Source organism: Desarmillaria tabescens (assembly GCF_030435595.1).
Source record: "Desarmillaria tabescens strain CCBAS 213 chromosome Unknown EV420scaffold_10, whole genome shotgun sequence".
Taxonomy (NCBI): Eukaryota; Fungi; Basidiomycota; class Agaricomycetes; order Agaricales; family Physalacriaceae; genus Desarmillaria; species Desarmillaria tabescens.
The window spans coordinates 757784-784342 of record NW_026848309.1 but is presented as its reverse complement, the minus strand read 5'-3'; the positions used below and the strand labels follow the sequence as shown (position 1 = coordinate 784342).

Here is a 26559-nt window from a genome sequence, read left to right as displayed (position 1 = left end):
TCATCATCAATACGACCTTACCCCTACGTAAGCACAGAAATGGGCAGATATCGCAACGTCCATGTGTGATTTACGGCCTCATGATACTGCTAAACAACCTGCCACCACATCGTACAAGGTGGTTTCGCATAGTATAGACGGTGAATCCTTTCATTTTGCTGACAATCTAATAACTACCGAAACACAGATACTTACTGCCTTCCCAATACAAGGATCCAATTACCTCTTTTGCTGTTGACTTCTCACCTACGCTCTGTCAGGTGTATACTAGACTGACCTGTATGTCTTCAAAACGATCGGATCACCGGCTATGGGTCTACGTATAGATTCATAGCGACCCCGCACCTCGAGAAACGATGTATACAGTGGAAATAATAGATCGGTCCTGACGATGTGACACGTTTCATTCTTCCAGCCCCAGCTTGAGATCCGAACCACCATGAAACTGAGTTCCAATTGACCAATCCATATCTGTTCATTCTCGGCTTGATGAGCAGGCTGCATTCATATGTAAGGAGCTGAGAGGGAGGTATTGATCTTATCCTGCGTTCCAATGTCTTTCTCAGAGCATCGAGTAATCCCACCTCCGCCCCAGAAGCAAGGTCAACAGAGCAGGAACTTTCCTCCCGCCTCCAATCGATGGATCCCTGACCGTGCAGCAAATGTTCGATTGGCATCTCCAAGCATTCTCCAAACCACCGCGTTTTTGTGTATGCGCGCGAGGACGGAAGCTTAAGGAACATTTCCTGGGCCGAGGCAGTCGCAGCCGCGTATACTTGTGCTCGTTTAATGAATAATCGCATCCCTCTCAAGGACAAGGCCCCCGTGGTTGCTGTCTTGTCAATGTCAGGTTAGTGACATGGGACCTACGTCTATAATCAGGGCACTGATCTGTCGCCTCAGATACCATTACTTACGCGACTACGGTCATGGGTCTTCAGCGTGCCAACTGCGTTGTATTTCCGATTTCCCCGCGTAATTCGGCACCTGCTGTTGCACACCTTCTTTACGAGGTGAGGGTGGAACATGTACTTGTCGGTAGAGATGAGTCCATGCAAGTCGTCTCTCATGAAGCACTCGACATCTTGAAGTCTCGATATCCCTCTGTCGACCTACCGCAGCTATCTCCTATCCCAATTTTCGAGGACCTCTTTCTGGCGGATTGGGAGACGCGTACAAATGCTGATGATCTTCCTCTTTTGAGTGTGGATCCCGGTGCCGCCTGCCTGTATTTGCATTCCTCTGGTAGCTGTGCTTTACTTCGTTTATACAATTCACTTATGTTTGCCTTTGACTTGCTTGATAGGTTCAACGGCATATCCAAAGCCAATTCCCTTGACTTTCCGTCGTATCATTGAGCATGCCTTGGTTCCATGGTTCGGTGGAAGAGACTTGTGCGACCTCGTCTTCGCTGTGCATGGCTTACCAATATACCATATTATGGGCCTCGGGGCAGTTCTTTGGGCGGTACGTCAGCTTCAACTTCATCTGTACAAGTATCCTGCTCATCGCCGGCTGGTCTAGGCATCATCGGGAATAGTGTTAGGTGTCTTTGAACCCAGAACACCGGCCACATCTCCAACACTCGATAGCATGTTTGCGTCGGCCATGACGATGAACAGCGACATCGTATTTTGTGTTCCCATCTTTTTGGAAGTTCGTATGTCGGTTGAACGCTACCCATCTTATTATGACTATTATTCCAGACACTATCTCGTGAACCGGAGTACATTGATTGGCTATCTACACGTTCGGGCGTGGTACGCTCGATCAGCCGTGTACAGGAATCTCTGATGACCTCGTACATGTATAGATTTACGGCGGGGGGTCATTAAACAGGGAAGCAGGAGACCACCTGGCATCTAGATGGTGTTCCCATTTTTGTTGTTTACGGGTCGTAAGTCCAAGTGTCTTGGAAAATTCAATACCGAACTGATATTAATCCAAGAACTGAATGTGGTGTTGTAACCCCGGTCTTGCCCGGTACGTGAGAGCATGCCAGGATCAATGGCACAGACTGACGCGTCGCTCCAGCGAGTGCTAGTGACTGCTGGGATTACTTCGAGTTCACGAAGTTTGCAACACCGAAGATGGTGGTACATGGTCCCGATTTATTTGAGTTTGTTGCAGCGGTACACTTCATCTCTAACTGATTACTTAGAGTTATCATTGATCTATTCTTCGACAGAAAAATGAATTTAGCGAGCCCTCCGTCATCAACACGACCGTTGATGGTGTTGACGGTTTTGCGACATCAGATCTCTTCACTCCACACCCGACGAAACCTGGTTACTGGAAAATCATTGGGCGTATAGACTGATCAAATCGTACACAATACAGGAGAGAAGGTTTACTCCTCTGCGTGTTATTCCGTATTTCACAGCTGAAATTTGTCTATGCTTCACAGACGAACCCAGGACCTTTGGGTATGTCCTTTCCCATTATTTTCCTCGTATATAACTCCTGACTTCGTATTTTCAGAGAATATGCTCAATCAGGATCCGCATGTCTCAGCAGCTGTCATGTTCGGGCGCGGGAAATATCAGTTGGGATACTCGTTGAACCAGCGTCCCAATTTTCCTTCGATCCTGTGGATGAGAACAAGCTCGCTGAATTCAGGAACATGATTTGGTACTACTGCTCTCGTTTGCTTACCTATAGTCGCTGATCCTGAACAGGCTTACAGTCAAGAAGATGAATCAATTCGCACCACAACATTCACGTTTATTCAAAGAAGTAGTTCTTTTCATCTAGTAAAATGGTTAACGTCTACTCAATTTTATCCAAAGATGATTATTGTCACGAAGCCGGGTCAACCCTTTACCTATACAGCTAAGAACACAGTGAGGTACGACATTTTGAATTCAGGCAAGGACTACTAGATGACGGCTTCCAGACGTCACGCCGTTTTGCGTGACTACAGCGCAGAGAATCACGGCCCTGTATGAGACCGTGGATGACAGCGCACAAACTGGTATACTCCCGCCTTTGGAATGGGACGACACATCTACCCAGGAATTCGTTCGCAATGTTGTCTTGCAAACTCTTCCCCAGTCCGATCCCCGACAACGAAGACCTTTTCCAATACGGATGCGATAGGTGAAATACTGCAATACTAATGGCATTTTTACTGGAAAGCTTACCGGCTGTATCTCTCAGTTTACAAGCCACACGGATTCGAAATATCCTCTTTCAGGCGCTACGAGACTCAGCCGATTACGATACCCACCAAATCTCGGACGACTTCGTGTACTCTAATCCGAGTATTACTCGACTGGCAAAGTTCCTGGTTTCGGTTGTTCAAGGAACGCACATTCTTGGTGTCGGTACAGCTTCCGGGCTGGATGCGATGCATGAGATGGTACAAAAGTATTCAAAGAACTTTCCCACCGTACCTGAGAACCAGTCCTGGCTGGAGATAGACAAAATTGTGCTCGTAACGGGTACCACCGGGGGCCTCGGGTGCCACATCTTAGTGAATCTTGTCTTGGACGAAACGGTCAAGCACATATACGCGGTGAATAGGCCGGGAGCAGTGCCTGTGATAAAGCGACAGGAGCAAACATTTGCCGACCATGGACTAAACGTTAGCATGGAGAAGGTCACCATGCTTGAAGCTGACCTGTCGGTTGAAACTCGAGTTCTTGACCAGGCAAGTACAGATCACTAGGAAATGCTCAAGACATTCATCATTTTAATGCAGATTATGCATCCTCCGACACATATCATTCACAATGGTACGAACAGAATGTGCCTTTTTTCTTTATATGCTCTAACTTTATTCCAGCATGGCGTGTGGATTTCAACCTAGGATTGTCTTCATTTGAGTCCAATATCCGAGGACTACGCAATTTGATTGATTTAGCCTTAGTTTCGCAAGCGCGGCTTATCTACACGAGCTCTATTGGAGTATTCCAGAGTAAGTATCGCCGTGCCTTGCAGATACATAGACTGACATTTTTTACTGTCAGATGCCCCAGCGGATCATCCTCTTGCTGAAGCACCCATCAACGCCACGGTCGCACAAGGAACAGGATATGGCGAGTCCAAGTGGGTTTCGGAGGAACTACTGCGCTTGGCACCGAGTTTACGCTACCTCATCGTTCGTGTTGGCCAGCTCACGGGAGGACCGAAGGGGCACATGGAAAATTAAGGAATGGGTTCCATCCATGATCCAGAGTTCCACGGTGCTTGGCTGTCTGCCAGATGATGACAAGGTTCGTATGATTTTATCCTATAATCTGCCTTTTGCTGAGTATTTACAGTTCATCTCATGGCTGCCGGTGCACATGGCTGCACAGCTCCTTGTCGACTGCATCGACATTCCAACTTCGATCATGCATCTCGTTCATCCGAAACCGGTTATATGGTCCACTTTAGCTCGCATCATCTCGGACGAAGTTGAACGTCAGACTCGTGTCATATACACACTGGCTACAGGCGTTAGGAACACTCTGCCTTGGACGCGACGAAATTGCCGGCGAAGCGTATACTTCCGCACTACAAGCACAGTGCGAAAAATATGGGATTAAGGAATCGAGAGGCGTTCGGGTTACCTCGGTTGTCTATGACTTCGGTTCAGGAAGCGAGAATTCCAGTATTGGATGAGAATGAGGTCAGGAACTGGGTACAGTACTGGCGCGAGGCGAAGATGTTTAACTAGCGAAATCATTTTTTCCTTTTAATAAAGTCCGGTTCTAACAGGTGCGGAAACAGATATGTAGCAAGTATTTGTCCCGCCTGCTTGTAAGTGTTGTATCTGTGTAGTACGGAGGGAGCGTTGTTGAATCACCAATCCGACAAATGGTGCCCTGATCACGTCGACATCGAGCAATGCATTTAAATAAAGGAGAATATTGAATATCCTAGACCCCAATTGAGCCCATGAGGCATGGCAATGAGGAAGGAAGGAAGGAAGAAGGTTGATTTTATTAGTCGTCTTAACAGAAACCTAACGACGTCCGTACTACAGAGCTATCTACTTGTCAGACTGGGACCTGAACCAATAGTAAGATGACAAACTGCTACGGGACCGAACCTAACGAAATGGTACCTCGCCGAGCATCCGGGATTGTGCTTGGCTCATTGTGTTGCCGCATCACATCCTAGCATATCCTCCCACCAATCATTCAGCAGCCGACTTCCACACCGCTGACGCGTACACTTTGGGCCCACTTGACGCGGATGCTTGACAATGCCAAGAGATGGTCAGAGTAGCAATATAAAAGTGTCCTAGTCTGACCGACGACATTCACACGAAATCATGTCCACTTCCCAACTTGTCTGGCTCATCACTGGAACTTCGTATGCATTTCATGATAACCAAAGAATCATTATGCTGAATTTGACTTTCTGGTTTTATAGAACTGGGCTCGGCAGAGACTTGGCTCTTGCTGCACTCGAGCGAGGCGAGAAAGTTATCGCTACAGCTCGTGCACTGATCTTTGCACCTCCTTGGAGATCTCAAGGAGAAAGGTACAGAGACACTCGAGCTCGACGTCACTGCACCTCTTGATGATCTGATGAAGATCGCAGAGAAAGCGGTAGGAATATATGACCGATTCGACGTGTTGGTGAATAATGCTGGGTATATTCTCGTTGGGGGCTGGAGGAGAGCACGTATGGCTTACAGCTTCTGTTCCTTCTGTCTTCATTGATGAACACCCATTTAGACCTGAAGAAACCTTTGATCAGTTCAAGTGAGCACCAAACGCGACCGTATCGCTTCATCTTGCCAACTTTATCCTCGCAGCACGAATGTATTTGGCGCCTTGAATGTGACTCGGGCATTCCTCCCCTACATGCGCGCCCGACGCACGGGTACCTTCGTCTGGTTAGGGTCCATCGGCGGTTGGCGGTGAGGCTCATCTTCGTCTTCCATTTTCTACTTTTACCCATACCAACTTAGAGCTGTACCTAACGCCGGACTCTACGCCACCACCAAATGGGCTCTCCGCGGAATATCAGAAACACTTCATGTCGAAGTTTCCCCCTTGGGTCTTCGAAGCATTTGTATTGACTTTGGATATACTCGTACCTCTTTCCTAACGGCAGACCATCGGAAGCCATACGTTTCCAAGATCGAGGACTATAAAGAGATCACGGAGAAGGTTGAGAGTGCTCTGCAGGGTATGTGTCGAAAGAGTAGTTGTTTTGTATGTCTGATGATGGTCATCTAGCGTATAATGGCAAACAACCAGGAGATCCGAAGAAGTGTGTACAGGTAATGCTGGATGTTGTTCGGGGGGAGGGACTTGGGCAAAGGAAGGAGTTCCCCAAGTCGTTGTTGCTGGGTTCAGATTGTTTCGAGGGTGTACAAGATCAGATACAGGGATATCTGAAGCTTCAGGCGGAGTGAGAGGATGTGTCAAGGAGTACAGATTTTTGACTTGATTAACTCCCAAGGGTGGAATCAAAAATCGTTAGATCGTAAGGTTGTGATGGTTGCAGCCAAATAGTCAAGCAATCGAAAAACCAATGAAGAGTCTCAGATAGCGTGAGTATATTCTCCAGTCAATGAGTCCCTACAGTGGTCGCCACGGACCTTTGCACGGACCACCAAAAAATTACAGGTGGTACGCAGAGCAGGCGTCAAGCGAGAAGAATGCTGGAAAGTTGTGCGATAAGAGAGTGTCCCTATAACATTCCTCCGGCCATAAGTACAATATATTATTCTGAGTAATATAGTATTAAGATAAATGATAGTTCAAGGGCATGCAAAATAAAAGCGAAATGTCCCAATAGCCACAGCATGCAATCAAGAAGTCGTTATGTGGTAAAACGTCCATGTCATCTAATCAAGGTCCTGACAAACATTATAGCCCCGACCGCAAAGGCAGTCAGCAGCCCACTCGCACGGAGTCCAGTAACACCGTTTTGTGATCCCTTGCTAGTACTTCCTAGAACATCCTTCATGCCACTGTGTCCATTACTCGTTGATAACACCGCCTGGTCGACTGTTGCAGTATTGATTGTCTTCGTCATAGCAGTAGTGGGGAACGTCTTCGGGCTCGCTCCATCCGTCTCCGTAAAGGCTTCATCGTTGAGGAAGACAAGTGCGAAACCAGGCGCTGGAACAGAGATAGGGCAGGTGTTGGCATTCTGGTCGCAAGTCACGGTTTGAATGTCTTCTTCGCCCATAAGACGGCCATCTGATTCGAAGATGTGTCCGAATGTCTGCCCAGCCCATCGGAAATTACCTTTTTGTGACACGGAATCCGCGGAAAGATACCTAGAACATGTTAGTCGCGTCTCGGAGGGAAAAATGCACGACTTACTTCACTTTGACCTGGGCAGGAGTGCCATTCGCTTGACCAGTCTCACCACCTCCAATGGCAATGGAGGCGGTATAAGTGCTAGCACCCGAAGGGTCCGTTATGTAGTTGAAAAGCGCAACTCGGACAGGATTCCCGTTCTCGTAAATGGCATAGGCGGGGGTAAAGATATTTCCATCGTTGGCGTTCAAATCTAGAATCTGAGAGGCGTTTGACGCGCCCATCGCCTCCGCCATGATCAGTGCAGAGTAATATATTGGGCCGATCGTCCATTGGTGGAAGGTTGACTGATTAGTCGGAGGTGCTGCAGATGAAAGTGAGACCACCTCTTGAAGAAACAGGATAAATGATCATCTTACGAGTGAAAGGCTAATCCAAATAGTGATGGGTGAGCTATGAATGACATCGCTTGAAAGAACTTACGTTATAGAAAACGTTCTGCCCACCAATGTGCATCAGAGCACCCGAGAAGTTGGAGTATGCCATTTGCATGGAATAATCAAGTCCCCACAAAGCGGCACCGAAGGAGTCACTGATGCCCGGGAAACCTCCACAGGAAGCGGTGTTCGTCTCAAACATGAGCAACTTCTTGTTCTTCTGCTGGGCGTAGTTGCCGGAGTTGACGTACGCCTGAACAATGGACTGCCCAGATGAGTGATTCAAGTAAGTGGGGAACATGGTTTGGGCATCGCGAGGCGTTCCAGATCCATAGACAGCGTAACAATTGTCCGTTGGGTAGCTATACAAATGTATTAATAACAAGTATCAGGAGAGCAAAGGACGCACTGTTCTACGGCCAAATAGGCCAAATTCTCGCTGTATGTGTCAACAAATCCTGTGTTCCAAACATCTTCCGGATACCAGTCTCCGGTAGCGATGTTGGGTCCAATAAGAAGGTTCTTATTAGCGGCATTAGCATCGTTGTTCATAGCCTGAACGAGAGCGCCGAATTCGTTTCCATAATCAGAAGGCCCGTAAGGCTAATAACACCGTTAGTGCGTTAAACCAGTCGTATCTTTGTTGGCGCTCACGTCAGTCCTGTGGCCGTGGCGTACATAAAGATCAGGCTCGTTGCCAGCCTGGAGGCCGGCTAAGAAGTCGCCGAGAATGGCTTGACTTTGTTCAGCGATGGCGAGTTGGAATGGATCGATGTTGAAGAACGGGATGCCCAAAAACCATCGGATATTGACGAGTTCAGATATACCTCTCATTAGATGAAAGAGGTCGCTCGTGTAGTCTAAAGGCGGTGTTTGAGTCTAGCAAAGGTTTATTAGAAAGCGTGTAAGAACAAACACATAGTCAACTCACGGGATTGGTCGTGTTCTCGTTATCTTTTTGAATCATTTTCCCTTCCGGTAGATTGTCTACAAAGACAGCCGTTTCCTGCGTGTTTCCTCCCACTCGAACATACACCCTGCCTGCGCGTTGCTGAAGATTCGCCATAAGGTTAAGGAAAGGAACCTGGATGAAACTAGAGTTTTTCCCGACTGTCAAAGACGTCTGAGCGGCATTACTCTGCGAAGTTGTCGATACTCACGAGCTTGGTTCGCTACGGACATTTCTATCGAGAATCCCACAAAAGAGCCTGATTGAACGATGGAAACGCCATTCGTGCCGCCGTTCTGAAGCTGTATCCCGAACTGCATAGGCGGTAGTGGGTCCGGGATTGGCGGTGGGTTGAGCACCGTGGGGTTGTAGGCCGCCGCACCGGTGTATGAAGCGGCATCAGCAGAAGAAGTGGAGGTCTGGGCATTTAAGGGTTGTTGCGAATACACGGTAACTTGGGCACGAATCGCACTGGCGAAGAAGAAAAGAGAAAGGAAGATTCTGATTGCCCCCATGTTGGAAATTCTGGCGGCTACCGAGGGTGCGCAGCAGGTCCGGTGATGCGCTTGTCTTAAGCGTTTTCGACGCGTCTAAACACCTAGCAGCTAGAATGCGTCACTTCTAGTGAGAAAAGGTGAAATGGGATCCTGGTGGAAGGTGAACAAGGCGATACGTCCTGATATTCCTTGCCAAGTCCTTCCTATGTCTATATCTGGAAGTGCATCATGACAGCAACAACTTTTCGTAAATGCACATGCTGGAACCAAGAGAGCGCTAGTATCGAATTCTATCCAGAAAAATAAGGATCTATTTCTGTTATGGCCAAGTTTCCGCAAAACTTGGCATTGAAAAGTACCATCAAGGGCATCAATGAGGCGCGGGCCGATACCTACTAGGACAAGAATAGACCCGCTCTTTGGCCCAAACTAGGGCCTGTCGGTGTTTCTGTGGGTCGCATTGAGGACCATTTCCGCCGCGGTGTCTACACACCATTCCTATGGATCCACTTCGCAACAAAACGCCTCCGTCGTTGTTGGCAAAAGAGACGGTGTATCAAAGCCGTTCAGATCCAGAGCTCTATGTCGATGGCATCCTTCGTTCTGTTACTTGCTGAATTCTGTGATCTGTTGGGAATCTTTCCGTGGCTTGTAGCATGGATGAACCTTTCAATTTGCAGTTTATGACCGGCCGGTTTTTACTGGACGTTGAAGCTGGAATTTCCTCGCCGCATAAAATAACTGACTGCACTACCTTGATGTGTCTTCTATCTGAGACTTCGTGTTGTTCCTACACGCTAGTATCCAAACGTTCTAGGACATGTTCTATTGAAGTCTATAAAACGGCATATAAATTGCCAAGGATATTGCAGAAGACTCGCATTCACTGAACGAAATTCAGGCGGTAAATTAATCTCTCCGGACGTATACCGATCGAGCAAGGACTGCGATGCCCGCGCTGGCAATCATGCAAACCTGGTCCATAATTGAGGGACTTATACAGTACATCTAATAAGATTCGGCGTACCGATGCAAACGTGACTCCTTTCCACCAGGCTGAAGGCGTGCCCATGATTGCGCCGATAATAGGATTTCCTATGAGGGCAGCGATACCAATAGGTATTGAGGCAATCCCGAGAGATGCTCTAGAAATCGATCAATGAATGGGACAGAGATGCAGCTGGAAGAGGAACCCACCCCATGTCGGCCTCTCTGGGAGTCAAAGCAGCAACGACAGGCATGTACACCGATATGACTTCATGGCTAAAGTCAGAAATCCGATATGCACTAGAAGTTAGCAATGAAAAGTTCACCTGCACCAAAGAAAAATCCGTATCTACGATGACTGATAAATATGGAAAGCAATCATAGGAAAACTTGACTTACAATATGCAAAACAACACTAATCCGACGACATTAGCGCTCCCAAGCATGGCGAAACAGAGTGCACCTATCGTCCGATGAGTAACAATGCAAAGAATCAGGGAACAAAATGTACCGCTCAAAGCTTCACATATGGACCATACTTCGATAGAACCCCATCGATCAGCGGCATAGCCGGGTAGTGATCTCCCAATAATTCCAGCTCCGTTCATTATGGCCAGAGAGTAAAACGCGAGAGTGTTTGAGATAGAATGTTCTACGGCGAAAAGCTGTATGTAAAACAGAGGGAAAAATGTCCCCAGCTGTACGATGAATCCTGAAAGGAGCGTGAGTAAATAAGGCTTGTTTTTCAGCATCGCTCTATTCCGCAGTTGTGATTGCTCTATTGAAGACTGTGCACTTCTTGAAGGGACGGAAATGAGAATGTTACCCAGGATCAAGCATCCTAACGACACAAATGCAGCTGCGCGCACTGCCCATTGGAAGCCAGGGCCGTAATGAATTAACTGGTTGAGCATGACTGTTGCATTTAATTCAGACGACGTCAGGAGACGTGGAAAAAAAACAACCTACTTGTGAAAATGAGGGTTCCCAATGGTCCACTAGACGACAAAAGTCCCTTGAACCTAATCAGAAGTCGTCTTTCGAAATACCCGGAACCCATACCATCGCCAAACCTTTATTTACCTTGAAATGATGAGAAACCAATGTTATGGTCGGCACAAATATCAGAGAGACGCCTAGTCCCATCCCCAGGCCCTGTGCGAGAAAAATCTACGCCGCCATTAGTGATTTAGTCTTGAAGTATCTAACCGCTAAAAACCTGATAGTATTGCTGCTCTTGTACGAGCGACAGCATGAAAAAGCTGAGCCAAAATCAGTTCCCTGGCTAGCGTGAACAACGATAAGATGGCGAAATACCTGAACGTCCAAAGGACAGAGCCAGAAAGCAAGACGGTGTAGCAATAGCCCATATCATACCTGCTTCAAAGTCAGAGACCAGAGAATAGCACTGAAAAGCCAAAGTGATGTTACAATTTACCGCCAATAACACCGAAGGTCAGTTCTAAGAAGAGGCCCGTGGATCCTATCCAGCTGATTTCGGATTTCGAGTAATGTGAAAGCCATGTTACAGTGTAAAAATCTTGAAAAACGCCGAACGCTGCGATCTAGAACGAACCGTATTTTGTAAGTCAGAACAATGTCAGAAGCTGCATCACGACATACAGGACCAATTGTTGCTAGTTGAAGTAAGACGGAGCCTGCGACTGGAAGCTCGTGTGAGCGAATGTACCGCTGACGGGAGAAGGTTGGCACCAGAACGCCATGCCTTTCGGGCGCCAAGCGCATAAGCGCTCTCTTCGTTGGCGATTTCTAAGACTGTGGGCCTTTCCCTGCTATACTTCGTCTCCATGAATAAAAGAAGAAAATCAAGGAGAAGGCGACACCAGGTAGAGGGGGTACAAGGGAGGGAGTTCAAGAAGCTGTGATCGGCGTCCAGCGAAGAACTATAATCTTTCGTAAGTACAGGCGAAACCATCATCAAAAACTTGATCCGAAAAACACAAGTGCCTCAAACACGTCTTACATTCGATCAATAGTCCAAGTTTTTCATAACCTTCTAAAGTTGGGCTGGAACCTAGGTACACCAACACCAACACCTAGGAGTCGATGAGAAGCTGCTCGAGTACCGTATGCACCTTGACATACGTGAGAACAAAATAAGCCAATGGAAGAGAGAATTTGGCGCTGCAACATCTATATCACCATGCTCGACACGCCGTAGTGAATGTAAGAAGCGAGCCAGTGATTTCGGACTGACGGGTACAGCGGCCCGGTTACTCAAATTTGACCGGAAAGTCAGTCCCGATGACTAATAAAACCTACTTCCTTCCTGACGATAGGTGATCATCTTCGGTCGAATTTCCAAGTTTTGACTCCCCACTACCAGGTTGAAGATAAGGTGAGAATTATTGATAATTATATAATTATAACTCTACTACTATACAATTGGCAGGCCACAAATAGACTCGGAAAGGACACGGGTATCAGTCTACCAGAAAATAGAAACCACCTAGCACTCAGCTCGGCCGCTTGAATGCGATCGAACATCCACTGAACTAGTTCGTACGACTACTAAGTAAACTCTGGGACTCATTTTCCCCTTCATAGCCGCTCTTGACCAAGGCTGCGTATACTTCGCTACATTTTCTACGGCCAGTGAGCCGCATAGACCTAATTTGGCCGCTTCCTAATGCCGTTCTTTCTGATTTTTCGCTCTATAAGAGTTAGTGTTGTAAGTGTGTTTGCACTAAGGCTAGTCGAGTCTGAAACATCATTCTTCAGACGTGTAACCCCCTTCATCGTCTTTCTTTACTGCGCCGATGTCGAACATCAATACTGGAACTACCATAGCTCGGAGTCTGCCTGCCTGCCCTCAGAGACCCTGTTACACAACACCGAAGTTATCGGTAGTGCTGACTGCGATCATGTCATCAGATCAGAATGCATACATTGCCACGGGTGTGCGCATCTGAGTCCATGAACTTCTATCTTTTCTGATATGCAGTGTAGTCATCAATCATGTATCAGTGCGTCGATATTTTCAGCTCATCTGATGGTCGATGTTCTCATGTCCGGTGTGCACAGATATAATTCAATAACCAAAACCCGGATTCCAAAAGATAGACTACAGTTCTAGACAGATGTACCGCCATCTCATGTGCAGGACCCTTCTTTTCTCAAGCTGTTCTACATAACCTAAAAACATCTCTGACACATTTGTGGAATAAGGCTTTCCTACGTTCGCTAGTCATACTTTCGATGTGGGAGAAGAATCATTCTATTTGACATACAAAGCACGAGAACATCTCTCTGGGTACCAATGGCAATGCTAGAACATGTTTTCACCACGCCAGTACCGTAACCAGTTCCCAACTTCATCCTCGTCAAATGGCGGTGTATCTTTCCCCTTGTATGAACCCGGTACGAGATGAGGTAGCCCGAATGCCTCCCGGTTTTTCCATCCGAGCGCCTGTGCACTGCGCCTGTAGTGTGGAAGTAGACGTGTTGCTGGCAACGATGTCGATTCAAGAGCCAGGTTTTCCAAGGCCTCTAGCCAATGCGTGTAAGACACCAGGTTCACATTCAGCTCGCGCGAAATGATGCGAGCGATAATAGCCCACGGGACAGGGTTTGGATGAACTAGATGCATGATAGGGGAAGAGACATCGATATTGTTTGTGATGGTCTGAGCCGCTACGTGCACCGGAAGCCATGAGATAAGCTGAAAATCATCAATACAGAAAACACATGCGGTGAAAGCACACAAACCTGTTCATCGTCCGGCAGAAAGCCAAGCACCGTGGAGCTTTGGATCATGGACGGAACCCATTCTTTCGGGTTCCATGTTCCCTTGGGTCCACCTGCGAGTTGGCCGACGCGAACGATAAGGTAACGTAAACCCGGGACTAGGCGTAACAATTCCTCCGAAACCCATTTGGACTCGCTGTAACCCGTTCCCTGCGCGATGTAAGGATCAACATGGGTTTCAGCCAGTGGGTGATCTTCTCCGGCGTCTGGAAAGGTGCTCTATTCTCTGAAGATCTGTAGGAAAGACGAAGACTTACTCTGGAAAACACCAATAGAGCTTGTGTAAATGAGTCGGGCTTGCGAGGCCAGGGCTACTTCGATCAAGTTACGCAGGCCTCGAATGTTAGATTCGAATGAAGATAATCCTAGATTGAAATCTACGCGCCACGCTGAAACAGGGTCAAAATAATTCAAGAAAATCATCGAATCGCTTACCATTGTGGATAATATGCGTTACGGAGCTTCTGACCTGGAAGAAAAAGACTTTGATGATTTACCGTACACACGCGGCGACGACGTACGTACCTCGTGGGGGAAAACTTGGGATTTGGACGACAGATCAACCTCTAACATGGTAACCTTTTCCATGTTGATATCTATCCCGTGGTTGATTAAGGCTCGCTGCTGTCTCTTCCCTCACAGATATCTTTCCCGGTCTGTTCACAGCGTATATGTGCCCGACAGTCTGGTCCAAAACGAGGCTCGCTAAGATGTGACACCCAAGCGCTCCAGTTGTTCCTGTTAGAAGTATGACTTTCCCAGTTTCCAGGATTAGGGGGTCAGGCTGCTTCTCTGACGTGACCAGGAAGTCCTTTGAATACTTTGACACCATGGTGCGCATGTCATCCACCCTAGAACCTAAACTAACACTGGATACGTGGGTTCCTTGAGCGATCGAATGCAAGAACGTCGCCAGCTGAGAGATGCTTGGGTGAGAATATACGAAATTGTCTGTCGTTCGACGCGTATCAAATTCGGCCGTGTCACGCAACGCACGAAGCAGAGTATTTCGGATCCATGTTGCCTGCAAACTGGGGAATAATTTGTGGATCAGTTCAGGCTGATAAAATTCAAGTAAATTCAACTAGCCTGTCGCAGCCATGTTGGAATAGATCATCATCTTCAGAAATAGAATGGGAAAGAACTTGAAAGACGACAGTACGAACGAACTCCTTTGTAGATATGTCGTCCCACTCCAAAGGCGGGGGAATGTTGGCTTGGGTACTTTCTTCCACGGTTTTGTACACCGCTGTAATTTCTTCGCTGTAGTCATCTAATATCGCTTGTCGTCTATATGCCATCAAAACAAGTCCTCTTATCATACTAAAACCCTACCGTGCAGTATTTTTAGCGGTGTACGTGAACGGCTTTCTGGGCTTGGCCACGAGAATCATCTGAGACAGTCGGTACAGTTTCAATGCTTGAATATTTAGAGATGGCTCACCTCTTTGAACAAACGAGAATGCTGTGGCGCAAACCTATTGATCCTCTCCACTGTGAGCCTTGGAGAGTATGATTCAGCGTCACAAGCTCACGCTAGTCTGCAAAGCGCATTACCATATCTTATTTCTGAATTCAGCGAGCTTGCTCTCGTCCTCAGGATCGAAGGCGAACTGAGTCTTGGGTTCAATGAGGACGCCCGCCTGGAACATTCCCCGGCCGAAAAAGACTGAAGCCATGACATGAGGGTCCTGATTGAGCATATTCTCTATCGCAGATAATATTATGATCCTTCACGGACGGAATAGATACTAAACTCACCCAGAGGCCCTGGATTCGTCTTAGAATTCCATAGTCGATGTTCAGTCTTGGGTTTGGATAGTTGCATAAACTGCACCCACCTTCTCTCCTGTGTTATGCATGATTTGATCGTCGGTGCGACCAAATATTTTCCAAAATCCAGCCTTCGTCGGATGAGGAATGAAGAGATCCGAAGTTGCATACGCGTCCTTCCCATCGACCTTGGTATTTATAACACTGGGTTTGAAGAATTCGTTTTCCTATAAGATGTATAGGCGTGAAAGATAACGGATAAGTATGAAGAAGAGAATCATACCACCATGACGAGTTCATATGAATCATTTCCACTGGGCACCATCTCCGGTGTCACTAACTGGGGAAATTTAAAGTAGTCCCAATCGTAACCTACTTGAGCTGCCAGTGCGAGATGGATAAGTTTCGCAGATTCATGGATGGCGACACCCACCAGGTAAGATATGGCTCATAATCCCCCCTTCAGTCCTTTCCTGCAGGTTAGCTTTGGATTTAGGTCAAAAAGGTTTTCGTGGACTTACGATCCGTATAGAATGAAGATTGAGACACCCTTAGAAGTAAGGTAGTCTCCGGCTTCCTGGTTCAATGGGCCGCCACCATAAAGCTAAAAATTCATTTATCACATGCCTCGTAGAAGAGAAGGCGAAGGCACATACCACGCCAGAGCGTGTAGCCAGCCATTCAACATATTCGGGGCGTCGGGACCAGGCCTGAGCATTGTATCATGAGGTATGGATGATAGAGCACGACGCAGCAATTCACCTCGATGAAGGACGGCACGCAAAAAATAACATCACTCTGTGCTGCTCGCGCTGACACGAACAGGTTATCTGGCGTGGGAAGCAGGGCGGGAGACTTTGGCTCGAAAGCGCTCACTACCAATCCGGACGAAGCCTATAAGATAGATTAGTGAGAAGAAAATAAGTCCAAACTTCTGACATGCCGTCCAGAACAGCTGCAAGACCCCCATTCCGTGATACATTGGCATGACATGCAAAGAGAAAACAACATTACAGAGGTCTCTGCCACCGAACCAGGGTATGAGACACAGCTGCACTACGCGATGTCCACTCCAAGGAATCGGCTTCGGATATGCCGTAGAACCTATAGTAGATGTCAGCCAATATTTCTACCAATCAGAGAAAAACACCGCAACCAGATGAATGCAGATATAGAACGATGGCGTCTGGATCCACACTCGGTAGGGGAAGATCGTCGGATTTGGAGACACACTCTCGCCAATGATGTAGGAAGAGTTCCTCGAAGACGGGAACAGGAGAGAGATCTGGAAGGTCATCTGACGAATACGAGTATTGAGACTTCAAAATATTGAGCGAAGCCCGAGCGAGATCCTGCATGGACACATCTCTACCGACCAGAACGTGTTGTACTCCAACCTTGTGAAGGAGATGGGCAACAGCAAGTGCTGAATTGCGGGGGGATATAGGAAAAAAGATAAAGTTTGCACGTAGCAGACTCATCATAGTGGTGAAGTAGGTGATCGTATCTGTTGTATGATGGGTAAGCAGCAGCTCGGTGCATGAACTATCATGGAAGCCACGGACCGGACATCGACAAGATAGCTACTACCGGAGGCTTGTGCCTCACAGGAATGCGGCATTTCATTAGACGAGCACCAGTATAAATGGCCGCAATTGCCTCAGGCCAGCATATCGTCCTAATACTCCCATCGTCGCGCGCATAGATGAAGATACGGTGATTGACAGAGTTAACCAGATGCCAGTCATACATCTGTTGCAAGGTAAACGATCCATCGATGGGCGGCGATCGGAACGTGGTGCTCTTCTCGCCTTGTTTCTGAGGTGGGGGTGGAATAGTACGATGCGTTGAGAAAGACATCGAATCAGGTACAGTCAGAACATTACGGACAACAATTGTTTATGAAGCAAGCATACTGCCGGAGAATGGACACGCTGACCCTAGCTGTAACCAAATTAAACAGTCTGATGATATCTTCGGATGGACTTTAGGAACCATGCCAGGAACTGCTTGTGACCAACCGAACCAAGCGTTCAGATATCTATCTGTGAAGGTGACCTGAAGAAGCAACGAATGCCGATAGGCGGCCCGGGGAAGAGGTATCACGCACATGGTTAGGCTTATTTGGTTCCCGATATCCCCGGTCGTTACCTGTGATGTAAGTTCATAGCAAGAAGTTTTCCGAAACGTTTTAATAACTGATCATCAGTGGATATCAGGGAATGATGAACCTTCCACACGATTCGATGCAGAAACAAATGCAGCTTCATTATTTAAACACGTAAATATGTATTGTACGAGGCTTTCTACCCATTGCAGTCAAAACCATGCAGGTCCCTCTCGTTTCCGTCAATCTTGCGACCGTGGCACTTGAAAGTTTTTTATACGGAATCTTCTTCGTCCTCGATCTGACATCGATAACTTTGCTTTTTGTGCGACGGTCCAGAAGGTCTCCAAATACTGTCGTGTCGGTCATGCAGCGACCCATGTTCATCGGGGCTGTTGGTTTATTCATAACCATTACAGCGGTAGGCGCAAAACCATGACCTGTCCCGACGCACCTTTTCCTGATCAGACTACTATAGCACTGGATTTGTACAGTTATACGATTATTCGATGCATTCGTCACTTTTGAAGACGGAAAGCAGCCTTTGGAATTCTACGCCAACCTGTCACATATAACAGAAGTTGTGAAAACCGGGTTTCTAATGGCCTCGTTAGTTATTGGTGATTCAATGATCGTGAGTCATACCTGTCAGTGAATATTCTCCCGATTCAACGTTGCAGCAGATATACCGCCTATGGGTCGTTTGGGGATTCAATTACTACGTCATAATTTTCCCTCTGTTAACGTTGGCTGGACTTACAGGTATCTGTTGTAAAATCCCTCTACGTGACAATGACTTTATTCAGATGATAGTGTGTGGTATTGGGATCACGTACCAGTTTACACAATATTTCCCGGGTCTGGACGTCTTTGCTTCGGAAGCTGGTAGATGGATCACATGCGATTGCATCTTCACACTTCTGTAAGTTGCCTACGCAGCTTCAGAGAGACTACATGATGAACGGTAGTATCTACAGTACTAACATATATAGTTCCAGTGAGTGTGGCACACCGTGAAATATATCTACAAAACTGACCTCTTCACAATTAACAGCTATGATTGCGTGGTACATATGGAACACACATAGAAAATCCGCAACCGCTGTTGGAGGGACCAGCTTGATGGTAAAATCAATGTCTGATCAGCTCGCAATGCTTATAAACACACCTTTTCCAGTCTGTTCTTGCGATGTTCATCGAGAGCGCAACAATATACACGTAAGCGAAGGTATTCCCTTGGGCTGCAACTCTCTCTAAAACAAAACGCGATTAGATCGTGGACGATTTTCTTCACGGCGTCATATCAATCCAAATCAAATCTCCAATTTACTGCTGTCGATAACTGGCCGGAGGTTGCAGGTATTGCCTTCAGTTTGATCAATGTTCGTGTGGGGCCTTGGTTGGGCACAGAAGGCAGGACCATCCTATTCTTCTGCTGGATCGTCAATGTTTCGTAGCAATGCACGCGGTGGTTCCACACCTGCCGCAGAGATCCCATTGCGTCCCCTGACAATCAACATATCACAGGCAATGGTCAAGGACACGGACGAGGATCAGAATCCAAGTGAGGATGCAGGTCGAAAATCGGGTGTCAAGGAGTCGGAAATGCATGTGTAAACAGCGGGACATTGATTCGGTGGCAAGAATTTTTTTGACCATTATAATCTGTTGCTCTGAGTGATTTAAATATGCTCCCAGTTTTTGTTGGATATAAATCGCATAAGTATGCCTCGAGCGGATTCTTTGACACCACATGTCAGTTAGCTTGCTATCAGCGGTAGTGGGAGAGCATTTTTGGGGGAATAGCTCCGAGGTATCCTCCCGATTGATATTTAGGACGATGCCTCAGACACCGTTTTTGGGGATTTTGTCCCTACGCAGATACGATACCGGATGTTAAGTGGCATCTATTGTTCCGTTTGAAAATTAGATGCAGAATTGAGCCTTTGTGGATCTTATACAAGTAAAATATATTTGAACGCAGGAGTGCTGTCGAGTAGTTGTTGAGTGAGGAATTACAGGCTTGAGCATTGTACTAGGCGCTGGTCGCGAGGAGTGTAGGAAAAAGGAGGATTCAAGCCCAGCATGTCACATGTCCACTTTCAAGTTCGTGTATGTTTACTTATTCAGCAAATGTAAGTTTGGCAGATTCGGATGTGCATCAACTCGGTACTAGCGCTCCTTGACCTCCGATGAGTGCGCATATGAGAGACAATCAGGCTTCTGCCGAGCCATCGAAATCAGGTGGGTCATTACAGTATTTATACGTAAGCGGCGGCAACACAGACATCATTCTGACAAGGTTTGATGCTATCTCGAAGGCAATTTGCAAGCTCCGACAACACGCAGCTGCCAAGGTTCAATATCCTACTAAAATTATCACATTTGATCCAATCAATCATCGGAGAACTGAGTCCTCTTGTTATTCCAGATATAAATCTCCTGGTTACAGCGCTTCGATGGCTCCTTGTAAACATTGACGATGGCTGACTGGGACTCAACTTCAGGCGAAACAAATCGTGCTACTGCTATTGTCTGTTTTTCTCAGTCCTCTGGTAACTTTGTTGAAGGCTCATGAACTTAAGGTCGGAATATCGGTCGAATTCCCTGGTGGACCAACGGTCTCTGAAAACCTAGGCTACGCAGATTTCTTCGAGTTTCTTTTGAACCAGGGCTCGGCATATGAAACGATTCCCACTGAAAGGTTTGATATTAACGCGTATGTTGGGATCTCAGTCTAGTTTTTGCACTTCTGATGTCTGCTAATTCCTAGTTGGCACGGAACGAACACTGGAGACGTGATAACGAAGACAGGTACCTTCCTCAAGTCAATATCCCTTTTCGATCATCTCGAATTTGGTATCACATCTCGAGATGTCGCATCTATGTCTGTGTCCACACGGAAATTGATTGAACATAGCTTTTTGGCGCTCTTGGATTCGGGGATCGATTACCGAGGACGGAACGTCGGATGCTACATGGCATCCACCATGGATACCTCATTTACTGCTGATACTGTAGGCTCCTAATAACAGATACGAAGACAGTCTTCTCATTTTATCCACAGGCCAACATCGAGGCGGCCGGTTCATTTGCTGGTTATCCATACATGACCGCAAACAAGGTTTCTTATCACCTGGATCTCAGAGGGCCCTCTATACCCACAACCACTGCTTGTAGCTCCACTGCATCAGCACTATACCTGGCTGTTCAAGCGCTTAGGCTGCGAGACTGCGAGTCTGCAATTGTTGGTGGTTGTCAGCTTAACTATCGGTAAGTCACCGTCCATGTCTATTCAATCCGTCAGTTTGTCTGACTTCAGGTTGTTCTTTATAGCGTAGAGGATTGGATTCAGTACAGCGACGGAAAAGTATTGTCCGTTGACGGAAGGTGTAAACCGTTTGATGCATCAGCCGATGGGTAAGAAAGTTGAACGAGCTCAGTTCCATGTTTGTTTATCTCTGTCTTAGTTTCTCCCGAGGCGAGGGTGTTGCTGTATTGGTCATTAAGCAACTAGATGACGCCCTTCGAGATGGAGACTATATTTATGCATCGGTTAGCATATTGTGTTCTTGCAATGGTATAAATCATGCTCACACATGTCCCTATAGATTCTAGGTGTAGGCGTGAGCTCGACAGGATCTGCGGGACCTGTCAGCGCTCCCGTTGCAGATTCTCAGAACGAAGCAATGCGCCGAGCTTTTGCTGGGACTGGCCGGCATCCGTCAGAAGTTGACTTTGTCGAACTACATGCTACGGGTATGTTGCCATGCAACTGGTGATTACGTTGACTCAGGATTTTCAGGTACTGCGGCTGGTGACCCAGCAGAAGCGAACTGGATTAGCAGGAGCTTTGTGCGCGACGACATCCTACCAGTCGGAAGCGTCAAGGGGAACATCGGGTTTGTATCATGAAGTATCTACCTTCTTTGGTCTAACTGCATTCTCTTAGACATCTTGAAGTTCCGTCCTTCTTCGCCGCCGTATCGAAAGTATGTTCGATGTTCCAAACAGGGCTCATTCCGCCGACTGTAGGTATCCAAACACTCAACCCTGCCATTGATTGGACAAATATTACTGTACCAACCAAGGTTTCTCCACTGAGAGCCCGTAATCCATCTGGTCGCCCTCTGGTGGCTATCAATACCTCAGGGATAGGTGGGGCCAACGCTCATGCCATATTAGAGGGTCCTCCATCATGTGATGACTCGAGTCAGGGTGGAGGCCTAAGCGGTCCCATTCTTTTCGTAACCGGAGGATTATCTCCCCGTTCTGCTTCATCTAATGCTGAGGCTTTGGCTCAACTGGTCTTGAAAAACACTAGTCTGGCACGCGAGATTTCAACCACTTACGGTAGACAAGCTCGTCAGATGACCTGGCGTTCATATGCGGTCTTCAAATCCGAAGCCGATACCTTGACCTTCTCTTCCCCGGCATTATGCCCTCGCCATTCGAATTGTTCTCCTGTTGTCTTTGTCTTTTCAGGACAAGGGCCGCAGCATGTTGACAGTGAGGACCTTTTCATCTAGGCATGTAGTGCTACTGACTTGTTCCTAGTGGGTCACGAGCTCTTCAAGACGTATCCAATTTTTCGTGAAAGCGTTCTTCGGATGGATGCCATCTATAAAGAAGTTGTGGGCCAATCTTTGATACTTCAGACAGGTCTTTTTTCGAACTCGAAGAAGCATTTCCAGCGTAACGACGGTCTCTGGCCTATCGCCATCACTCTACCCTCGCTCGCTATCTTGCAGATGGCACTTGTCGATCTTCTTCAAAGTGTAGGTATCATTCCTGATGTCATATTTGGACATTCGGCAGGCGAGACTCCTATGCTCTACGGCGCGGGGGTCGCAAGCCAGGAAATGGCCGTCAAACTTGCAATCGCCAGAGGACGAGCGCTGAGTCTTGCTGAGGACATGGGCGGCTGCATGGCTGCTATGAGCTGCAGCTCCACTCAAGCAGAGAGGTTTATCCAGACTGTCAAGCAAGATATACCCGCGGCATCTGTACTCGAGATTGCCTGTCTCAACGGGCCCGACGCTGTTACAATAAGCGGACACGCATTCTTAGTCGAACGTGCGATCAATATAGCTCGAGCTGAGGGCATCTTTGCTACAAAGTTGCGTAGCTCGGTGCCAGTTCATTCCACGCTCATGGAATTGTGTCAAGATCAGTTCAAGGACCTGGTTTCTCAGGTGTTCGATGCACATCCAACTGCGGTTCCGTCCTTACCTGTATATTCGACCGTCACAGGTGCTCAACAGAGTGAGCCTTTCACATCAGAATACTTCTGGAAGAACACCAGGCAGCCTGTCTTATTCTCCTCCACTGCCGCACTAGTCATGAAGAACCATCCAGATGCGATATATATCGAAATTGGTCCGCATCCCGTCCTTGCTACGTACTTGGACAATCCACGAGCAAGAACAGTCCTATGCCCATTGGTCCGACCACGCTCTTCCGATCCCAAACCTCCCAACGAGCCGTATACATTTCTCGATTGTCTGGGACGGCTTGCAGTTCTAGGCTGCAAACACGCAGGCATTGATTTCAGACAACTGAATATGCATTCGGGGTCACCGAAAAACGTACCTACCATCCCTTATCCATTCCAGCGCAAGCACATTCCCTACTACCGCGGTCCTTCGGCGTTAATCACGCTTGAAAACAACGTACGGAAAACGCGTCATGGGCCTCTGGGCCAGAGCAACATGAACATCAGTGCCTCTACACACCCAAGCTTGGTTGATCATGTCATCTGCGGTGAACCAGTCATGCCGGCTGCTGGATACATAGAAATGGTATGTCAAAGTTAAGAACTACTCCTTCTCAATCGTTCATTGAAGGAACTCCCAGGCACTTGCGTCGGGTGGCCGAGTTTTATGGAACATATCCTTCGAAGGGATCATGCCATTGTCCAGGAATACACGTCCAGTTAAATTCCAATTTGAGGGCTGCCAGTGGACTGTTTCGTCGGCTGTGATCAGCTCTAAGGATTCGGTAAACTGTTCAATACTTTTTCTTTCCCCACTTGATTGACCTTTTCGTAGGTGACACAAGGTCATGCTACGGGGTACATGTCGAAGGCTAGCATGCAGCGACCACCAGACCTTGACATCAAAGGGTTTCAATTTAGAAGTGAGAAATCGGACGTGAATAGTGAGTCCATTATCTATCCTCTTCTCCACAAACCTACTGATTGTGACAGATTTCTATGAAACAATGTCGTACTTCGCACAGTATGGGCCCATGTATCGACGGGTAGTAGCGTGTTGGAAGGATAAGCAGGAAAGTCTCATTCAAGTCATGGGAGCCGATGAACAAATGATGTATACTTGCTCCTTGCTACTTTTTTTACCAACTCTGATTCGTCTATTGCTGCAGATCTGACGGATATGTTCTCCACCCCGCAATCTTGGACTCCTGTATACACTCCACAGTCCACCATCTTTTTACGGGGAACATGGATCCCACTTCGTATTTTCTTCCATCCGGGGTGGACATTGTGACGCTCTACGACGTGCCGGCACCGAATAACCTTCAGAAGCCCCTCTATGCCCATATTGTCCGACAGAATTGGTCGCCAGGTCATTTGTAATTTGATCATCGTTCGAATAAATGGCTAACGACGTGAACAGAGACCATCACCTTCAACGTTAACATCGTCGATGATGTTGGCCAGCACATCCTTGGGCTTTTAGGTCTTCGAGTGGAACGACATTATCTCTCGCCTACCAAGCCGCCGTCCCGATCCTTCGATATGATCCACCAACCATATGGACTACCTGTGCTGTTAACATATGATGATGGTGGCACAGCGCATACTTCAGAATATACCTCTTGTCCTGAACCACATATGGACGACATCGGCCACATCAGCAGATCGGGAAAAAAGTTGCCGTGGATTGCGGCGACCACGATCCGGCATAATTCTTATCCGCCTTGTCAAGGCCTTACAAGCCCATATAACCGAGGCACGATGTTGCGACCTCTTTGTATGCTATTAGAAACCCCCATAATGATATGTTAGCCTTCAAGATTGCATAGGATTATTTTTATCCCGTACATTGCTACCATAAGCTCAATAAAATACGGTCTGGCTTACACAAACTGGTTGTAAAGTGGTACTAGTGATTGCATTGACATGTAAATGTACTACAAGTCAGAAAACCCAGTATCTTCGACATCAAGGTAGCTCGATTCTACGGATCCATCAGAATCGGTGCCTTCTTCGGAAGGCCTCTCATCCTCGCTGTCCTCGGAGCTCTGATCCTCGCCATCGTCTTCTTCGCCTTCGTCTTCCTCGCCATCGTCTTCTTCACTTTCCTCCAGCGTATCTTCGCCTATGGCGGCTTCATCATCTGCGCCTGTCACGTTATCATTGTCTTTGAGATTCGGGTCTGCATCATGTCCAATGCCTCCACCGGCATAGCGCATATACATGTCTCTATCAACAAAGCTTGCCGCAAGACAACCCACAAGTCAGCTAGGAATCGGATAAAGGCCATACAACTCACATCATGACATAGTAATTCACCCAATCTTTGTCTTCTCCTGGATGTCGCGCGGCCGATGGGGAAAAGTCAAGAAGTGTCCGAGTACGACCAGCCGAAAATACGGGAGTCAAATGACATGCACGGAGAACCAGAGAGGGATCAACAAAGCCAAATGCCCCTTCATCGTCTTCAGGTACAAATCCAATTTTTGGAAGGCGTGCGCTCTTAAATCCCCACCTGTAGCCCGGCTCAGTTCCATACCACCGAACCCACAAGAACTCCATGTTCCGGACAGAATGGCTGCGAGCTTCCGATCCTGTATGGCATACTTGTGCATGGAAAATCCCAAGAACTCGAGCATACCAGAATGGGTGAGCATGAGCGTCAGTCTCGGGAGAAAGCATCATGACGTCGCTGTGTGTTCGAGGGTTAACAGAATCTTGATCGCGTCGCATGTCGTATGAAGTGTAATTAATCCTCATTGTTTTATGAGCATAGATCCGGTTGCTGACGATGTGGACAGACGCCCGTTGCGCATCAGAGTACGTTTCATCATCACCATCAAAATCGTGGCCGAGTAAGCGGGTGAGAAGATGGTTTTTCAGCTTGAATATAAACTTCTGTAAGACCTAATATCAGACACCGAATCAAAAAAAAGTCTGTGACTCACGGTCTTGGCAGGATCTTGGCCGTTTAGGTGAACAAAGGAAACAATATCATGTCGATATCTTCGAGACTCTGATATGATATGATGGAGCTCTGCACAACCAGACTTGCGTGAATCCTTCTTTGAACCCTTTATCGGATAAATGTTCTTCATGCCATGTATTCCAAGCTGGCGTCTGAAATGTCGCCGTCGTCGCTCGTGATTGGCAATTTGTTTGGTGGCATTAGACTTGTTTGTCCGAGCATACAATCCTTTCACTGTACGATGCGCTAATTCTCCCTATTGGATATCATCAGCAGTTATCTAGCAAACAGAGGACTTCCACGAACCGTCTGTGTCGAGTACGAATCAGTTGTACCAAAAACAGGAATAGTGGAAGCGTAATCAGCAATGGCATGGAACTTGTACGTATTGATGTTGAGCTGCCGCTTTTGTGGTCCCGGTTGAGGACTTGACGTAGAGACTGGATGTGGCTGCATTTCGTTATGGCGAAAGGCTTCAGTTTCAGCCTTTTTTGCGGCCCTTCGTACTCGTGTGTTGACTTCTCTCGGAAGCTCCACTGTGTCGAACTCCTTTGACCACTCCCTGAATCGGCGAAGCTCTTTTCCTAATGTGGTTGAACAATTCTTGAGTCGTTCCAGGGTAACATCACTGTGCATTCGCA

At 47.3% G+C, this 26559-nt stretch overlaps 7 protein-coding genes across 7 annotated transcripts; 4 read left to right on the top strand and 3 right to left on the bottom strand.

Moving 5' to 3' along the window:
- Nucleotides 1-553: 553 nt before the first annotated feature.
- EV420DRAFT_1477578 (uncharacterized protein) lies at nucleotides 554-4532 on the top strand (the record flags this gene model as incomplete). The annotated part of the gene is made up of 18 exons (XM_060469430.1): nucleotides 554-664; nucleotides 685-850; nucleotides 904-1245; nucleotides 1307-1467; nucleotides 1525-1656; nucleotides 1707-1760; nucleotides 1814-1897; nucleotides 2189-2309; nucleotides 2408-2426; nucleotides 2482-2631; nucleotides 2679-2736; nucleotides 2790-2848; nucleotides 3055-3099; nucleotides 3139-3656; nucleotides 3788-3919; nucleotides 3972-4050; nucleotides 4118-4217; nucleotides 4266-4532. The coding sequence occupies 18 exons, from the start codon at nucleotides 554-556 to the stop codon at nucleotides 4530-4532; spliced, it is 2598 nt and encodes an 865-aa protein (XP_060333594.1).
- A 750-nt stretch (nucleotides 4533-5282) lies between these two features.
- Nucleotides 5283-6390, top strand: EV420DRAFT_1527661 (uncharacterized protein). Its single transcript, XM_060472462.1, has 5 exons — nucleotides 5283-5432; nucleotides 5461-5646; nucleotides 5695-5857; nucleotides 5909-6129; nucleotides 6180-6390. Exons 1-5 carry the CDS (start codon nucleotides 5336-5338, stop codon nucleotides 6356-6358), a joined length of 846 nt encoding a protein of 281 aa, XP_060333593.1. The 5' UTR covers nucleotides 5283-5335; the 3' UTR covers nucleotides 6359-6390.
- Nucleotides 6391-6479: 89 nt separating this feature from the next.
- EV420DRAFT_1527659 (glycoside hydrolase family 79 protein) lies at nucleotides 6480-9453 on the bottom strand. The gene is made up of 8 exons (XM_060472461.1): nucleotides 8812-9453; nucleotides 8583-8761; nucleotides 8306-8530; nucleotides 8061-8254; nucleotides 7698-8013; nucleotides 7634-7643; nucleotides 7278-7578; nucleotides 6480-7231 (listed from the first exon to the last, which is right to left on the bottom strand). Exons 1-8 carry the CDS (start codon nucleotides 9113-9115, stop codon nucleotides 6790-6792), a joined length of 1971 nt encoding a protein of 656 aa, XP_060333592.1. The 5' UTR covers nucleotides 9116-9453; the 3' UTR covers nucleotides 6480-6789.
- Nucleotides 9454-10006: 553 nt separating this feature from the next.
- Nucleotides 10007-11894, bottom strand: EV420DRAFT_1619307 (MFS general substrate transporter; the record flags this gene model as incomplete). The annotated part of the gene is made up of 12 exons (XM_060475457.1): nucleotides 10007-10072; nucleotides 10125-10242; nucleotides 10295-10352; nucleotides 10411-10433; nucleotides 10484-10547; nucleotides 10596-11000; nucleotides 11054-11099; nucleotides 11147-11254; nucleotides 11304-11346; nucleotides 11402-11461; nucleotides 11516-11649; nucleotides 11775-11894. 12 exons carry the CDS (start codon nucleotides 11892-11894, stop codon nucleotides 10007-10009), a joined length of 1245 nt encoding a protein of 414 aa, XP_060333591.1.
- A 1479-nt stretch (nucleotides 11895-13373) lies between these two features.
- EV420DRAFT_1665230 (uncharacterized protein) lies at nucleotides 13374-17485 on the bottom strand (the record flags this gene model as incomplete). The annotated part of the gene is given in 16 exon segments (XM_060478969.1): nucleotides 13374-13766; nucleotides 13814-14058; nucleotides 14110-14241; nucleotides 14288-14321; nucleotides 14378-14473; nucleotides 14493-14876; nucleotides 14938-15142; nucleotides 15188-15246; nucleotides 15297-15354; nucleotides 15410-15558; nucleotides 15694-15852; nucleotides 15909-16006; nucleotides 16312-16519; nucleotides 16569-16729; nucleotides 16857-17132; nucleotides 17191-17485. 16 exon segments carry the CDS (start codon nucleotides 17483-17485, stop codon nucleotides 13374-13376), a joined length of 2952 nt encoding a protein of 983 aa, XP_060333590.1.
- Nucleotides 17486-17728: 243 nt separating this feature from the next.
- EV420DRAFT_1628289 (uncharacterized protein) lies at nucleotides 17729-19349 on the top strand (the record flags this gene model as incomplete). The annotated part of the gene is made up of 9 exons (XM_060476059.1): nucleotides 17729-17783; nucleotides 17835-18153; nucleotides 18211-18366; nucleotides 18416-18654; nucleotides 18710-18729; nucleotides 18787-18857; nucleotides 18910-18950; nucleotides 19006-19114; nucleotides 19143-19349. The coding sequence occupies exons 2-9, from the start codon at nucleotides 17953-17955 to the stop codon at nucleotides 19347-19349; spliced, it is 1044 nt and encodes a 347-aa protein (XP_060333589.1). The 5' UTR covers nucleotides 17729-17783; nucleotides 17835-17952.
- Nucleotides 19350-20145: 796 nt separating this feature from the next.
- EV420DRAFT_1527612 (uncharacterized protein) lies at nucleotides 20146-24855 on the top strand. The gene is made up of 15 exons (XM_060472460.1): nucleotides 20146-20265; nucleotides 20318-20451; nucleotides 20506-20749; nucleotides 20800-21005; nucleotides 21069-21152; nucleotides 21203-21287; nucleotides 21344-21491; nucleotides 21538-21634; nucleotides 21685-22241; nucleotides 22290-23533; nucleotides 23589-23732; nucleotides 23783-23891; nucleotides 23941-24061; nucleotides 24117-24319; nucleotides 24371-24855. Exons 1-15 carry the CDS (start codon nucleotides 20215-20217, stop codon nucleotides 24760-24762), a joined length of 3819 nt encoding a protein of 1272 aa, XP_060333588.1. The 5' UTR covers nucleotides 20146-20214; the 3' UTR covers nucleotides 24763-24855.
- The last annotated feature ends 1704 nt before the right edge of the window (nucleotides 24856-26559 follow it).